General features: G+C 44.0%; 1 protein-coding gene across 1 annotated transcript in view; it reads right to left on the reverse strand.

The window, feature by feature from the left end:
- piezo1 (piezo type mechanosensitive ion channel component 1 (Er blood group)) overlaps positions 1–16,443 on the reverse strand; it is a 71,919-nt gene that overhangs the window by 20,243 nt on the left and 35,233 nt on the right. The window contains exons 3-16 of the mRNA XM_066713742.1: positions 16,274–16,396; positions 15,850–15,892; positions 15,344–15,494; positions 4,967–5,210; positions 4,367–4,580; positions 3,548–3,719; positions 2,952–3,062; positions 2,488–2,578; positions 2,301–2,404; positions 1,537–1,797; positions 1,016–1,127; positions 709–899; positions 482–630; positions 152–310 (exon numbers count right to left, since the gene is read on the reverse strand). Of these exons, the coding sequence (XP_066569839.1) occupies positions 152–310; positions 482–630; positions 709–899; positions 1,016–1,127; positions 1,537–1,797; positions 2,301–2,404; positions 2,488–2,578; positions 2,952–3,062; positions 3,548–3,719; positions 4,367–4,580; positions 4,967–5,210; positions 15,344–15,494; positions 15,850–15,892; positions 16,274–16,396 (2,125 nt within the window). The remainder of the gene's footprint in view (positions 1–151; positions 311–481; positions 631–708; positions 900–1,015; positions 1,128–1,536; positions 1,798–2,300; positions 2,405–2,487; positions 2,579–2,951; positions 3,063–3,547; positions 3,720–4,366; positions 4,581–4,966; positions 5,211–15,343; positions 15,495–15,849; positions 15,893–16,273; positions 16,397–16,443) is intronic.

Below are 16,443 nucleotides of genomic sequence, written 5' to 3' on the forward strand. Positions count from 1 at the left end.
GGACCAGAGGGGCATGCAGACTTGTAGAAACGCAAACAGAGAAACAGATATAGGGGCACTAACTGCTGATAGATAGATAGATTTGAATTATCATCCCGGAAGGATGGACAGATAGAAAGATACACAGGCAGGAAGCCAAGGGGATCTGTACCTGCAGAGTGGGGTCACGTGCTCCAGGTCAGTGATCCTCATGAAGGGCCTGTGGAAGTAGTGCAGCTGCAAGATGCAGGCCAGCAGGAAGAAGCCAGGGATGAGAATGCTGGTGAAGAGCTCTGACAGTTCGAACGTCTCCAGACCGATGTCAGACAGCCTGGGGAGAGCACAGCAGAGAGCATCATCAAGACAGTTCTTTATTTTTGGAGGCATCAAATCCAATCTAACTGAAACTGTGCGATTTTGTTGTTTTACATGTCTTTGAAGCTAAATGATATATAATAAATTATCACTGAATCTATCGGTCTATGTAATACATTTCACATACTGGTTTTCTGTGAATCCAGTGAAGTTTTTCCAGTAAACAGGGAAGTCCTCAAATTGGAAGGTGTAGATAGCGATGAGCACTAGCATGGTGTAGGCCACAACCAACCACCAAAAGGCTTTTAGCAGTCGCCTCCAGAGTGTGTAGTATATCTGTGGAAGAGCTCAGAATTAGGGTAAAGCACAGAGCAGAAGTGCGGGATTCCTGAGGTTATTTGCCTAAGGAGTTACCTGGTAGACGCAGAGGCAGAGCAGGAAGAGGAGCATATAGATGATCTTGTAGCCCACCAATTTTCCAGCAAAGCTGACCATAATAAACATGCCCCCACACACGTAAATCCAGTATTTGGCATAGCAGTCCATCACCCCGCCACCCAGGACCTTCAGCATAGACTCATTCCGCCCACTGCTCTCCGCAGCCACTGCAAAAGGAAATTACAATCTTCAATAAAATCAAATATCACACGACTGAACATGTACATTACAAGAGCCATTAAAAAAAAAAAAAAATGAATCAACATCTACATTGAGAGCTCACCAGCAACTCCCGTAGTGACCTCCAGTAATGGTACGGAGGCAGTCTTCTTCCTGGTAAACTTGTCCTTCACAGACTGATGCAGGAGAAGCCAGAAGGTCAGCGTGTAGAGCAGCTGTGTAGAAATAAATGCTACGTTAGTGACTGGGCACTTAATAAACAATCCTGAGACTCATCTCAGAGTAATGTACATCAATTACACAAAGTACCTTCTGGGTAGTTGGATAAAATATTTGGCATTTATGGAAATATTATCTGGCAAGATCTATATTCACATAAATAAAAGTTACACTGATGACAATTTTGAAAAGAGATTAGAAACACAGACTTGATTTTTCCTAGAATGAAATACTGATCTGGTGGTTTATGTTTATGTATTTGTAATGGTCTATAGAGAGTTCCTTACTTAGTGCTGACTGGAATGTTTTCCTTTTTGAAAAACAGTTTGGGTTTCCCAGTCCCATTGGTATTTTACCATTTTAGAACACTTGAGTGTCTCTCTGAGACAGCAGCAATTCCCTTACCATCGCTCCCAGGGGCAGACAGGCATATTTGGAGCGGTTCAGTCCTAGCTGTTTGAGGCTCATAGTTCCTACATTCTGGGGCAGTTCGTGTTCCAGGTCCATGGCCCAGACGTACTGCAAGCTACAGAGGGAGAGGCCGTAGAGCAAGATGAAGGGGGAGCACAGCATGGCGAAATGTCGTCTGGCACGTAGGATCCATATGACACAGGCCCACAGCAGGAGCACGAAGGTCAGCCAGCTATGATAGGTGATACTCCACACCTGCAGACAGACACAGACACAGGGGGCCATTGTGGTGCTGTTTGCTAAGATGGCACTGGTTGTGTTTGCGATTTTTAAAAATATTTTTTAGACAAGATGAGTAGTTGGCACATACATTACATTATTTGTCATTTAGCAGATGCTCTTATCAGTTACAGACTTACAGTTGTACCCATTTATACAGCTGGGCATTTTACTGCAGCAATCTAAGTTATGTACCTTGCTCAAGTGTACAACAGCACTGATCCACCTAGGATTTGAACCCACAACCTTGAACCACTACTCCACAGTGCTGCCAATGCAGAGACCTTAAGGCCCAACAAGACTGAATGAAATACAGGTTTTATTTCGATGTGTTACACAATTAAATTAAATATCAATGTGTGGTCACATCAACCAAAGCTTCCAAAGTAAATATAACATTTATTTTTCTTCAGCAGTCCTGTCATTTGAAAGTGCTTAAAACAATATGTAATGAGAGTATTTGAAATTATATGAATTACCATCATTGCAATGAGGGCACAGATATAGCTCTGTCGCAGGACCATCCTCCCCACAACTTGGAGAGGATGATCCCCATTGTATCCACCAGGGACATCACTGGGCCCTGAGGTACAAAACAAGGTGATACAGCTGTGGAAGACATTGATCAAACACATCACCCATAAAATAACACACTGAAGGGCTCACCCAGGTCCTGATGACTAGAGCTGTTGACAACTTGAGCACCAGAATCCTCTGTATCAGATCCTGGTGTTTCATTGGCTGACAGAAGCATTCGCTGAAATGAGCATGAAAATAAGAACAACTTCACTTATGAAATTTGAGTTACGTTATATAATTAATGAATTTTATTAATATATTAACACATTCGATTTCATCCAGTATTATGATCTATTTCTTTGCTGTCCTTAAAATAGGCTAGCAGTCTGTACATCACATGAAATAGTTTTGCGCTGTCTGTGATCTTTATGCCAGGCCTTGACTGTCTGCCAAAACACTACAACTCATATGCAAGGGTAGTCTTGAGAAAGTTTAAATTTAATTATTCAGTATTCCCATCATTTTATGGGTAGTAATATTAACCTTGCTTATCAGTTCAGTCCGCACTATTAAAGGTGCTGCCAGTCTTCTTTGCAGGAAATCAAACTCACCTCAGTCTCGTCTTCACTGATCTGCCGCTTTGACCCCCTTGACTTCAGCTCCATCTCTTCCCCCCTAGCCAGCTGTGGCACCCTGGCAGTCTCTGCTTCCAAGTTGGCCTTCTGGAAATGACAACATCCTCCTCAGTTCGTGGAGTGCAGCCCAGGCTTCCTGCCAAACTGAGGCATACTAACCAGAGCCTGCAACTGGTGACTGGGATTCTGGTTACACAATCCTGTACTTTTCTCATATATACAATCTTAAATTACATTTTGAAAGGTCAAAACAAAGCAGCAAACTCACATAATGATAAACAAATTCAATAATACCTCCTGTGTTATAAAAACACAGAACCACAAGCCCAGATCTTGGCACTGGAGCCCCATTCATCAACTCAACTATTATAAGATAAACATGGCCTGGTTATAGTGCCAGGGAAGGCAGACGCTGGGATACCTGCAATAAGATTTAGCTTTATCACATTAATGAACCTATTCCATGTCAGTGTGTGGAAATTATGAATCTGCATCTGAAAACTCATCATCAGAAGTGTGTGCTTCAGCCCTGGCAGATACGAAGATGGAAAGGAAGGGAAGGGTGGGAGTACCTTCTCACTGGAAACATGGCTTCCCATCTTCAGAAGGGTCGCAACAGTGATGTACAGGAGGAAGAGAATCCCAGGGTTGACATAAACTGGCCAGTCATGATCTTTGTTCAAGATTAGGTCATTGGAGGATGAGCAGTTGGTATACTTTATCATTTCCTTCAGCCCAAAGAGTCTGAGGGAAGAGACATTGTACACTTAATAGAAAGACTAGTTTATTACCCATACATGCATGTAAGATTGGCTGTTTATACCTACCAAACAGTGACACATCTTACTCATGTTTTCAAACTTCAGAACAGAGTTATTTTATGATATGGTGTGTGTATCATTATTTCCATCTGGAATGAACGGTTCTAGCTGTCTCTCCAAAAGGCTGTGAGATTATAAATGGTCACATGCAGGGAGTATAAAGTTCTGTGCATGGAGACGGAGGCCCTTCTGTTGATCACATCTGCAGGCCACGTTATCTGCAGCATGAGCCTGCCATGTTGGCAACAGATCTGTCGGGGCTTCCAGTGGGACTGCCTGAGGACAGTGCTGTGCCAATGGCAATGTGACAGGTGCCAGCCTTCCCTGGCATTCTAAAAAATCTGTATTCCAGAACACATTAAGCCAATAACATTCCACACATAGCTCTGCTTTTACACCATTTCTCTGCTCTCAGTATGGGTATGAGAACTTTTACTTGGTGACTCTGCCACCAGGGTTCATATTCAAGTTTACTAATGCCCAGAGATAAGCTATTGTCACCTGAAAAAAAAAAAATATATATTACTAAAGTGATGAATCTGCAAGGAAGAGTGCCCACCCCTGACTGACCTGGCCCAAAGGCTGGCTGGGGGAAAGATGTCCTGGGCGAAGGGGCTCTGGTACAGGTACAGACAGACTAGGTGTCCTGACGTAAAGAAGGCCACCATCACACACACGGTGTTGAAGCCCAGGGGGCTTATGGGGAAGTGGCAGGCCCACCAGGTGCACACCCCAATGAACAGCAGGAAGTAGATGGCGGAGAAGGCAGAGGGCAGTGTGATGCCTGAGGAACATAAGATCATGGCACACCATTAGATAGACTCCACTTCTATTTGTTTTAATTTGAATTCATGTAACGCACAAACCTCTCTTTCATGTACAATTTCAATTGTCCTGGTTTCTTTCCCTGAAGCATTTTCCCACAGACTCCCCATTTGAATTGTAAGTAAAATGTTGAATAGAAAGTAGAATAGAACAGAATAGAAAGTAAAATGTTGACAATGGCTCATTTGTTTGTTTCTGTTGTGTTTGTATGTGTGTTTTATTTAAATCAAAAGCACCAAAACACAATGGCACTATGTACTCACTGAGATAAAACACATTTCGTTCTGGTATTGCCCTAAGTACTGTGGTACATCATGAAACACGCGGTGTGTGTGTGGCTCTGACCTGCAAGTGCCAGCAGGGTGATTGCCAGGGCCTTGCCGAGGTCTCTCAGGAAGCTGTGGGCAGCGGCGCGGAGCCGAGCAGCAAGCAGGGTGGCACGCGTTGGGGAGGGCGGCTCCTCATCAACAAAGTTTTCATCCATCTCACTGGAGGAGGTCCTGCCTTCCTCATCACCCTCATCAACCCTCTCTCCTCCCTCCTCCTCCTCCTCCTCCTCCTCCTCCTGCTCTCCTTCTCTCCCTTCCCCCTGAAATACAGGCAAAGTCAACCTGCTTAGGAGTCAGGCCTAAAATACTACTGTAGCTTAAAGAATACAACTACTAAAAATAAGCTACAAATAAATACTGGTCATTCCATTTATTAATTTATATTACAGGATGTATTCTTATTTTTCAACTGACCTGAAAACAATGTATGCACTTATACAGAGACAAGACTGTAGATATCCCTTCTTCCACTAGAGGGAATCAGATGTTCGTTAACACTGCAGGCAGAAGTTTGAATTTTACTGGAGAAACCCTCTGACATAGCCATACCAGGTAACACTATACCATTGTCATTCTGCATGAAACCTCAGTCAATACAATTGGAGACGGAGGTTGGCTGTACTCTGGAGGCTGTAACTACAGTAGGGTAGAACCGATTTCTGAAGCAGTTCTGTCCTATAGACTGGCGTAGAGCTGTTGTTCTCCTAAACCTATACACCTAATCCCAACACCCTGAAATTAAGACAGCATAACCCAACCTCTAACCCGGAACCAGAGTAATAAAGAATTTCGCCTTTTGAACAGTTGGTTCTTTATTTACCAGCGCCAGAGCTGGGGGAGGGTGGCACGTTAATAAAGCGGGATGTGAAACAGCAGTGTGCAGCTGGAACTGGAGCCAACACAGGCCTGCCAGCGTGAGAGCAGGGAGTCCGTAAGACTGGCAGGGCAGTGACAGGTGGTGCACTGGGCTAAAATATGACCCAGCTCTGCTCCAGTCCATCTGCACGATCATTTGCTTCTTCCACACACAAACATGGCAGGCTGCCCACAGATCCTGAAAACTCTCTGTGAGTGTATTCATAGGGGTTTCACTAATTTCCACTCGTCAGAGGACTTCGCAAGCCTGACACAGCAGAACGTTGTGTGACGTTGCTCTTTTCACAGCTGCCGTCTTTTCTATGATCTCAACATATCCTCAAAATGTCTTCCCTCTGACTTACAAAAGTGGTCTTTCAATGTGGTGATGAGAAACCGTTATTTATGTTCCAAGCTTCTGTCAAAATGTTAAAAAATATATATCTAAAAATAAAATCACTGAACTCCCTTTGTTTCTGAGGAAGTGTATGCAGATCAAAAAGGCCTCAAAGGAGAAGAAGGGCGTAATCCTGCAAAGGCTTTTGAATGGGTCACATGATCTTGTCCCAATGGCCTGCTGGCCCCTTCCCCTTTGGGCTACTGACTACACTCCCAGCGACATAACGGCCTTCCACTGTTTGTCTTGGCTCCCTCCAGCCGGCGGTTCTTGATGATTTTTCCAGTGTCTGTGTCGGGCTGCCGTGTGGAATAACACACAGAAGCCTGTTTTTTGACAACAGACTCAGACTTACAGAGCCTCTGCTTAAGATATGCTTAACCCTTCAGCTAGCACGGATACTGTAGGTTTGCCCAGTAAAAAGGAAGACAGATTGAGAGCAAAAATAAGTGAAGCAAGTTCTTCAGAGTACACTTTACATTCTTATCCACAACTACACTATGGCTTATTTGCAGGAGTTTTGAAGGAGATGGCTTTCCTAAGGAGAAATGGTTCAGTGCAGCCATGCCACCGACTGCCGCACCCAATTTAACACAGAACGGAATAACTGCTCTTGGAAAGGAATGCTTATAATCCTGTTTTATGTGCCTGTGAGTCAGAACTGTTAAACCTGCTGCATGAGGAAAAAATGGTCTGTAAAGTGGGAGTGGGAAAGAGATAGCTTTAGCCGGTCTTTACAAATATCTTCACTGAACACTCCTAGTACGTAAAGACATTTGATTCACAAAATAATGACGCGTTGATTGATTTGATCCACACAGTTAGGCTCTGTGATGTGGCATTCAGCCAGGCTCAGATATTTCATTTCTACACAGTTATATTCCATTCTGTGGCAATTATTTTATTGTTACCAGTAGTATTCCTATAAATTTGAAATATTATGCCCCAACAGAATCATTCAGTCAGGTTTGTTACTGCTCTTGTTATTAATGTGTCACTATGGCAAAATGACTATAGTGAGGGGTTTCCAATACAGAGAACAGTGAACCTTCGGTTTAGCTAGAGCAATTCCTTAACCATGGTTTAAATTGGAATTAATTAACTTCAACAGAGCCATGAATCAGGTGTAACTGATGCTGGCGTAACTCCAGCATCCAGGAGAATCAACGCCTGCTCTAGAAAAGAACACCATACCCAGCGACAAAACACTTTCCAGTCCTGTATTCCTCAGGTATGCAGCCAAATTATCTTCGTCCAAATTGTTCTCAAATTGTCTCCTGAGCGGCACAAAGATATTCTAGTCAATGCGTGCTTTAAATTCCTTCACACCAGAGAGCGACTCCCTCCCTGTGATAGTATCTTGCCTCTCTCCCCAGAGACGTGCATCTTAAAACTAGCCTCCCAAGTCTCAGCAGTAATGCAATATGACTGATTGCACCCCACCCCCCTGCCCCCGTCTTGCTATATTAATGTGTTCATGGTCTTCCTGATATATCAGCCGTTTGATCATATTGAGTGCTACTAATTGCTATCTGCAGGGTTCTCATTAATATTGATTCCAACATTAACCTTTGGACATTCAGAATATCCATCAGACACGTCCCTCTCACTGACCCCCCGGGGGGCCGCATTTAACTCTGGCGTGCATTGCCTGTTCTGAAGCCTGTTGCAAAAAGTTTAATACTTTTCAGACTGATATGATATTACATATTTTTTTTGTTTATTGTTTAAATTATTCTAATGAAAGGTACAGTATACAGTGATCTAAAATTGAACTAATCCTGCAAACGTCCACACAGAAAAGACATGACCTGTCAGAGAAAAATATTACTGAGCTTTAGTACATCAAGGAGCTGGCAAACCGTACAATAACAGGAATGTAAGGAAGGATTAAAGGAGGTGAATGTTATCCATATAAATATACACTATGCTCTCAGTACCGGGTACTTTAGATATTAAATCCTTGACTTTTTTTCACCTCCTGTTGGATGTCATACAAATGAATAAATCTTTCTGGCGTAAGTTATTGAAACCTTTGCACAAAAGTATATATATATACACTCACCTAAAGGATTATTAGGAACACCATACTAATACTGTGTTTGACCCCCTTTCGCCTTCAGAACTGCCTTAATTCTACGTGGCATTGATTCAACAAGGTGCTGAAAGCATTCTTTAGAAATGTTGGCCCATATTGATAGGATAGCATCTTGCAGTTGATGGAGATTTGTGGGATGCACATCCAGGGCACTAAGCTCCCGTTCCACCACATCCCAAAGATGCTCTATTGGGTTGAGATCTGGTGACTGTGGGGGCCAGTTTAGTACAGTGAACTCATTGTCATGTTCAAGAAACCAATTTGAAATGATTCGACCTTTGTGACATGGTGCATTATCCTGCTGGAAGTAGCCATCAGAGGATGGGTACATGGTGGTCATAAAGGGATGGACATGGTCAGAAACAATGCTCAGGAAGGCCGTGGCATTTAAACGATGCCCAATTGGCACTAAGGGGCCTAAAGTGTGCCAAGAAAACATCCCCCACACCATTACACCACCACCACCAGCCTGCACAGTGGTAACAAGGCATGATGGATCCATGTTCTCATTCTGTTTACGCCAAATTCTGACTCTACCATCTGAATGTCTCAACAGAAATCGAGACTCATCAGACCAGGCAACATTTTTCCAGTCTTCAACTGTCCAATTTTGGTGAGCTTGTGCAAATTGTAGCCTCTTTTTCCTATTTGTAGTGGAGATGAGTGGTACCCGGTGGGGTCTTCTGCTGTTGTAGCCCATCCGCCTCAAGGTTGTACGTGTTGTGGCTTCACAAATGCTTTGCTGCATACCTCGGTTGTAACGAGTGCTTATTTCAGTCAAAGTTGATCTTCTATCAGCTTGAATCAGTCGGCCCATTCTCCTCTGACCTCTAGCATCAACAAGGCATTTTCGCCCACAGGACTGCCGCATACTGGATGTTTTTCCCTTTTCACACCATTCTTTGTAAACCCTAGAAATGGTTGTGCATGAAAATCCCAGTAACTGAGCAGATTGTGAAATACACAGACCGGCCCGTCTGGCACCAACAACCATGCCAGGCTCAAAATTGCTTAAATCACCTTTCTTTCCCATTCAGACATTCAGTTTGGAGTTCAGGAGATTGTCTTGACCAGGACCGCACCCCTAAATGCATTGAAGCAACTGCCATGTGATTGGTTGTTTAGATAATTGCATTAATGAGAAATTGAACAGGTGTTCCTAATAATCCTTTAGGTGAGTGTATATATCCTCACTAATAAAAAATAGATTTGTTAACAGTGATAATAGATCTTTGGAATATATAGTGCAATAATCCACATCTATAGATAAAATATATACAGACTTCTCTTTCTATTTTTACATTATTAAAGACAGAATAAAGCACAAATCATAAAACAAAGTATATAATATCTATCTATAGGGGCTCCTTATAAATGCACTTGGCTTGTCAAAATCTCACAAAACAGCAAGATCTCCTATTATTCTCTGTATGTCTAACTCAAACCACATTGTGCACCACCAATTGTGACGAAAGTGAAGAATAATCCTACGTAGAAACCCCTTTGTTAACACTTCATATTGCACACATGTACTGCCAATTTCAGTACATAAGGGAGATAATCAGAAACAGATGCAGGCAGCAGCTTCCACCATAATGTGTTCCCAGCATTGCTTTGCTCAGTTACACACTATCAGGTATCCCACAGTGAACTGGCTAAAGAATGAGGTCCAAATCAAAGCCCATCTACTAATTTCTCCCCCCCCAGGCTTCCAAGAACTGAACTAAGTCTCACAAATCAGGTCTGAATGCAACATATGTGGGAATACTTATGGGGTACAGAATGATATTGGAGTTTGTTCATTCATCCATTCTCACATGTTCGCATGCAACAACAGTTGGTTACAGATGTACAGATGTATACAAGAAGGCACTGGAGCAGGAATAGTGCTTTGCAAGCATATTGTGTGAAGAAACCGATCCTGAGAAGTCTTGTGCATCATTTGTTAATTAATCTATGAAAGGCCTTCCTTTTTATCATTACTAAAAATAATTAGAGGTGTGAGTTTGTTGGTGTGGCTGCTGGTTGCTACAGTAACTAAAAAGGAAAGAGTTGCATTTCTCAGCAGCTGTGTGCCGAGTGTGGTCCAAGACAGGAAAGGGCAGAGTGAAGAGGAGGGAGGGAGCAGCCAGGTTCTCAGTTGTACAACCACTTTGTTTAGAAAAGCAGGACAGCAGTAGAGAGGAAGGTGGCTGTATTGTGAACAGGCCCTTAAGAAAGCCTGAATCTGACAGAGACTGGCTAATGCATGACTTTGGGTACATCTTCCCTGGGGCTGTAATCTCAGACAGACCCTGTGATGCAGAGGACATAATCAGCATGACCTAGCAGTCACAGTCAGCCACCTCAGACCCACACAGTTCCCCGGCTTACATCACGCTATGGTGATGGTGAAGAAAAGGACCAAGGGCTACTTCATTCAGCTGGGGAAACGGAAAGATCGTGAGAGGCGGGCGAGATATTCCCATCTAAACGCCCGCCTCCAGCGCCTGAGTCTTTTACAGCTCAGAGTCTTCGACCTAGCTGAGGAGGTGGCTCGGGTCAAACTGAGTCTCTCCGCCCTCTATCGGGAGGAGCAAGAGAAGATCAAGGTCCATTCCAGGGTCCGCATCATGGAGGACGATGAGAAATGCAGCCGCTTCTTCTTCAAGAAAACGAAGGAGAGGCGGCCTGCAATGTCCTCCATGATCGACTCCTCGGGGCAAGAGGTGGAGGGCAGAGAGGCTGTTGAGACAGTGGTGCGGGATTTCTACAGGGAGTTGTACGATCAGAAGGTGGTGGATCAAAATCTGATCCATCACTTTCTGTCCCTGTTGGAGTCCCGCAATGAGGGGGACGAGGAGGAGGAGGAGGATCCAGAGATCACCACCACTGAACTCTCCCAGGTGATAAAGAGTCTTAACCCTGGAAGGACACCGGGTCCCGACGGGATCCCTGCTGAGTTCTATAAGATCTTTTGGGAGGTGCTTAAAGAAGATCTGGCCCAGGTCTTGGGGTCGATGTACAGAGAGGGCAGATTGGCCCCTTCTATGAAGAAGAGTATCCTCTCCCTTCTTCACAAGAAGGGAGACCAAAAAGATCTGAGGAACTGGCGGCCGGTCAGCCTCCTGTGCACCGACTACAAGATACTGGCCAAAGCACTGATGCTCCGGCTGCAGCGGCCACTCCCTCAAGTCGTGGGTCCCGACCAGGTCTGTGGTGCCCGGGGGAGATCGGCGGCCGACAACGCCATGCTGCTCAGGGATGTCGTGGCCTACTCGAACGAGAGAGGGCTTCCCCTGGTCCTAATCAGCTTGGACCAGGAGAAAGCCTTCGACAGAGTGGGCCACGAATACCTGCAGCTCGTCATGGAGAGGATGGGTCTCGCTCTTGGCCTGAGGAAGTGGGTTAAGATCATCTACAGCGGTCTAAGCAGCAGGGTCCTTGTGAACCGCCACCTGACTGAACCATTTCCAGTCAGGACGGGGGTCCGGCAGGGTTGTCCCCTGTCGGCCCTGCTGTACGTCCTCTGCTTGGAGCCGTTCATGCAGGCGATCCGCCGGGACGTCCGGGTGACAGGTTTCCATCTCCCGGGTTCCGGCGGAGAGCAACTGAAGGCCCTGGCCTATATGGACGACGTGGCCATGGTTTGCACGGATGCTCCGTCCGTGGCCAGGGTCGAGGAACTGCTGGACGGCTTCTGCAGGGCGACGGGGGCCGCTGTCAATAGGGCCAAGAGCGAGGTCTACCTCTCCAGAGCATGGCCTGTCGGCCGGGGCCCGCCGACCGTGTTCCCTGTGAAGCCGTTTATCAAGGTTCTGGGGATCACGATCGACGGGACCAACACGGGCACCCGGAGCTGGGAGGAGGCCATATTGAAGGTCCAAAAGAAGATCCACGGCTGGAGCACAAGGACCTTGACGATGGCTGGTAAGGTGCTGGTCGTAAAGGCCATCCTCTTCCCGATACTCCTCTACATAGGAATGATCATCCCCCCAGACAAGGTCATCGCAAAATTAGTGACCCGAATTATATTTCGGTTTGTCTGGGGGAGTAAAATGGAGAGGCTGAAAAGAGTGCAGATGGTGAAGGGTACCCTGGATGGAGGCAGGGGGGTCCCGGACGTTGTGCGGCTGATAAAGGCGCAGGGGCTGGCCTATGTGGTCAAGAACATCCAGGCTGCTGGCAAGAAGGTGAGTTTTATGAACCGCTTTTATTTTGCCAGCAGCCTGAGACATTCGGCCTCTGCGCCATGGATAACACCAGGCCGCACTCGTGGGATCCCCCGCCGTTCTACAGGGCGCTCCGAGCCTTTGCGCTCGAAGTAGGCCTCCATAAAGTCGTGCTGGCCTCCTGGGATTATAAGACCATCTGTAGCCAGATGAGATCTACCCAGGAGACCAGCCGGATAGAAGATTTCCCTCCCGAAACCTGCCGGTTTATCTGGGCTAACGCTACGCACGTTTGCCTCACGAATACGCAGAAAGATGTCTCCTGGATTGCTGTGAGTCGGTGTCTCCCCACCCGAGTGTTCATGCACAGAAGGGGCATAGCTCCTTATGACACCTGCCCCTATAAGGGTTGCCTGGGGAAGGAGACGGAGGCTCACATCTTTAGTGAGTGCCCCTCCGCCTACAGGGTCTGGCTCCTGTTTTCTCCGTTCCTCCACAGGTTTGCCGTTCCTGCGCGGGCGACTGCCCAGCAGATCTTGTACGGTCCTGCCAGGGGACTAACATCTTCCACCCTGAGGTGCTGGTGGCGTGTCGTCTGCGCAGTGAAGCAGGCACTGTGGGAGGGACGGAACATCTGTCTATTCAATAAGCAGGAGCTGGACCCGATTGTCATCGCGCGGAGGGGCATGGTGCTCGTGAGGGACTACGTCAATCTGGAGGTCCATCAGAGGGGCAAGGAGGAAGCCTATAAGAACTGGCATATACAAGATCTGGGGGAGCTCAGGATCCCATGATGGGACCCACCTCCGGGGACGGTCAGTTCCCCCTGCTGGAGCCCGAGTCCAAGATCTTTTAACCATTTTATGGATGATTGTTTTTAAAATGACTTTTAAAATGTTTCTTAACTGTTTTTAAAGATTTAGTTGTTTTTAAATAACTAATTGTTTAGGGGTTTTTTGGTTTAGTTTTGTTATATTTTTTTGTCAAATACATTGTCCGTTTTGGATTTAATTTTAAATGCATTGGACCTTTTTTGTTTGTTTTTTATTTTTACCTTTTTAATTGTTTCTTTATTTTGTCCAATGCATTTTCAGTTATTTTCAATGTATTTGACTTTTATGTTGGTGAGCAGTTTTGCTTTAATCACGTTTGTTTTGTTGTTTTGTGCACGTTTATTTGAAGTTAATTATTTTGTTTTTCGTTAAAATCACAAAGATTTTAAAAATTTTAAGTGATTTTAAGAATTGTATTTTAAAAGTTTTTAATCACAAGTATTAAAAATTTGAATAGTTTTTTTTTTTGTCATGTAAAATACTATACACAATAAAACAGTATTTACATCACTCTATGGTGTCTAGATAACATGCTCAACAAGCACGTGAATATAGTACTGCAGAATGTGAATGTAAATATTCTTGAGACAGGGTTCTTTAAAACATGCTGCCCTCTATCTGAAAAAAGGGGGGGTAAGTGGAATTAAAAGGACTTCCTGTTGGCTGTAAGAAGCTTGGCCCACAAAAATGATCTCTCTGAACCACTGTATAGTTTGCAAGCTTTGTTGAAACAGGATCTCCACATTATTTAAGAAAGGCATACTTTGCAGCCACATAATGCCGTAACATAAAATGTTGTGGCTTATCACAGTCTACGTAAATCCTTTTTTCACATATCCAGAATGACCTGTATCACTGCAAGATACTGGGTAACTTATTTGCGTTGTGTCTTTTACCAACATAATTCAATTATGTTAAATTAACCAAATTTGAATGCAATAAAGAGCATGGCTTGTAGCCAACTTTTTAATTAACTTAACTGGTTACTAATTTGTCAAGATGCAATGCAATGGAATGAATGCCTTCTAATTACAGCAAGTATTAAGTAATTCAAAAGTAGTCCTTAGTCACATGGAAACACATTATTAACTTACAGCTAATTTCAATAAACAATAAGCATAACTGAAATAATGGTAGACTTTTCATAAAATGGCAACATTCTGATACCTCTCCAAACTGATTCCATAGTAACCAGCAGAGATTCTACTGACACTTAACTGCAAATGCCTTTATTTTAAAATATAATTACATAATATTCTTATACAGTACCCTCTGAATTGGGCCTGAAAAGCAAGACATGAAAAAAAAACCTGATTCAAGACTGCATGAGTCATTAGGCATCAATGCAGAATGCAGTCAAAATACTGAGACAGACGAAACACAGACTCATTGAGGCAATCTAGGCAATAATGTGGTACATCTTTTGAGCAGAAGTAAAACAGTCTATTACAGCATTTTATTGGACAATTAAAACATGCAAACTTATTTGCAAGTTAAAAACCTTCAAACTCCCTTGAAAAATAAAAAAGGGTTACTTTCTGGATCTGAAAGAAATATATATATCAACCATAATCTGATAACTCACAATAATTAAGATTGCCTTCCTCTATTAAAGGGGCCCTATGACATATTTAAGGCAATTAAATGTGTTTTTATTTGTATGTTCAAATGTCATATTTTCAAATATATCTGTACATTTTTAAGCAAAACGTTCTCTTAAAATCCAAATCCGACAGTAATACAGGACCACGAATTAAGCACTCCTCCAAATGGTCACTGATGTCACAGATCATTGTAATGTATTAGAGTTAGTGTAGTTGATGTGTTCATTACTTTATTAGCCTCCCGATTACTTTTATTAATGCAGACCGACTGATATCTTTTGGATTGCACATCAAGTGAGTCAGTCTTTTTGGTTGCCATATGAATTGTGCAGGGCCCTCTTCTTTCACAACAAGAACAATCACTGAACCATCCAGATAGGAAACTAGAACCACAGTGCTCAGCTCTACAGCCGTGAGAGACAGAATGTGTAACTGCTGCCCAGAGGCTGTGTTACCTGGGGGCTGGAGTCGGGGTCCACTTTCTGCACATTCCTCTTCTTGCTCAGCAGCCTGTTACAAATCACCAGAGTGACCAGCGACACTGTGAAGATGCCCACATCTGGGGCCAGCAGCCGTGAAATGCTCCACAAGTCATCATGTGGAAGCCTGTGACAACACACACACACATCAGCGCTAAACCCAACCCACAGTTTTTAATGTGAGGCTGTTCAAGTCTCACCAAATGTGCAAAATGTACAAAATACCATATCAAACTATTATTCTAGGGGAGGGGGTCGGGGAAGGACATCTATGAAATTGCTTCCTGCTTTGATTGATAGGACCAAAAGCTTTGTGTTTATATTGCTAGGCTTCGTCCTGCTTATTTCCTTCGACTCTCTTCCTAATGGGAGTTATGTGCACCATTCAGGTGATGCAATCTAAAAAACAAATTCTCTAAAGATGATCTAATCATCCCAGTTTAATAAACAACCGCAGCTTGTCTCTGACATTCCTGCCATACCTGGAAACTCCAATGTGCCTTGACAGAGTCTCCCACGAGCTGCCTGCAATACAAAAACAAGTCAAAACCTTTCTAGAAACCACAAGATCACATGACCACCAGAGCCACACCACTGTGAAGAAAGATTATCAGGGTTCACTAAAAAAGGTTTGTGCCTGGGATCATTGTGAATCTGGTAATTTTCTGATTTGATTGCAGCACTATAATCGTAGAGATTGTACTGTAACGAAACTCTAGTTTTTTTCTAACTTGTGTGACAAATTCCATCTATGCATAGTTAAATACATTTGAAATATCTGATTTGTTCTCTACTTATTGAATTTTCATCTAAAAACTAAACACATTTTAAATCCAGTCCATCCATTCAACATGCCACTTTATCCCTTTCTGCCTGTAGCAGAAAACCCTGTAAGACGGCACTCACAGTTCCGCCCCAACTCATCATCCAGGCTGGGAACAGTGTACAGGCAGATCTGAAAGGTGACGTGAACCAACAGGAAGAGGAGGCTGGTGCCAAACAGAGCCTTGATAAAACGACCAGTGTGGCCTGAAAGAGAGTTAAAGAAAGAGGATATAATCAAGCATTTCAAAGAC

The sequence above is a fragment of the Amia ocellicauda genome, chromosome 9, assembly GCF_036373705.1.
Source record: "Amia ocellicauda isolate fAmiCal2 chromosome 9, fAmiCal2.hap1, whole genome shotgun sequence".
In the NCBI taxonomy this organism is placed as follows: Eukaryota; Metazoa; Chordata; class Actinopteri; order Amiiformes; family Amiidae; genus Amia; species Amia ocellicauda.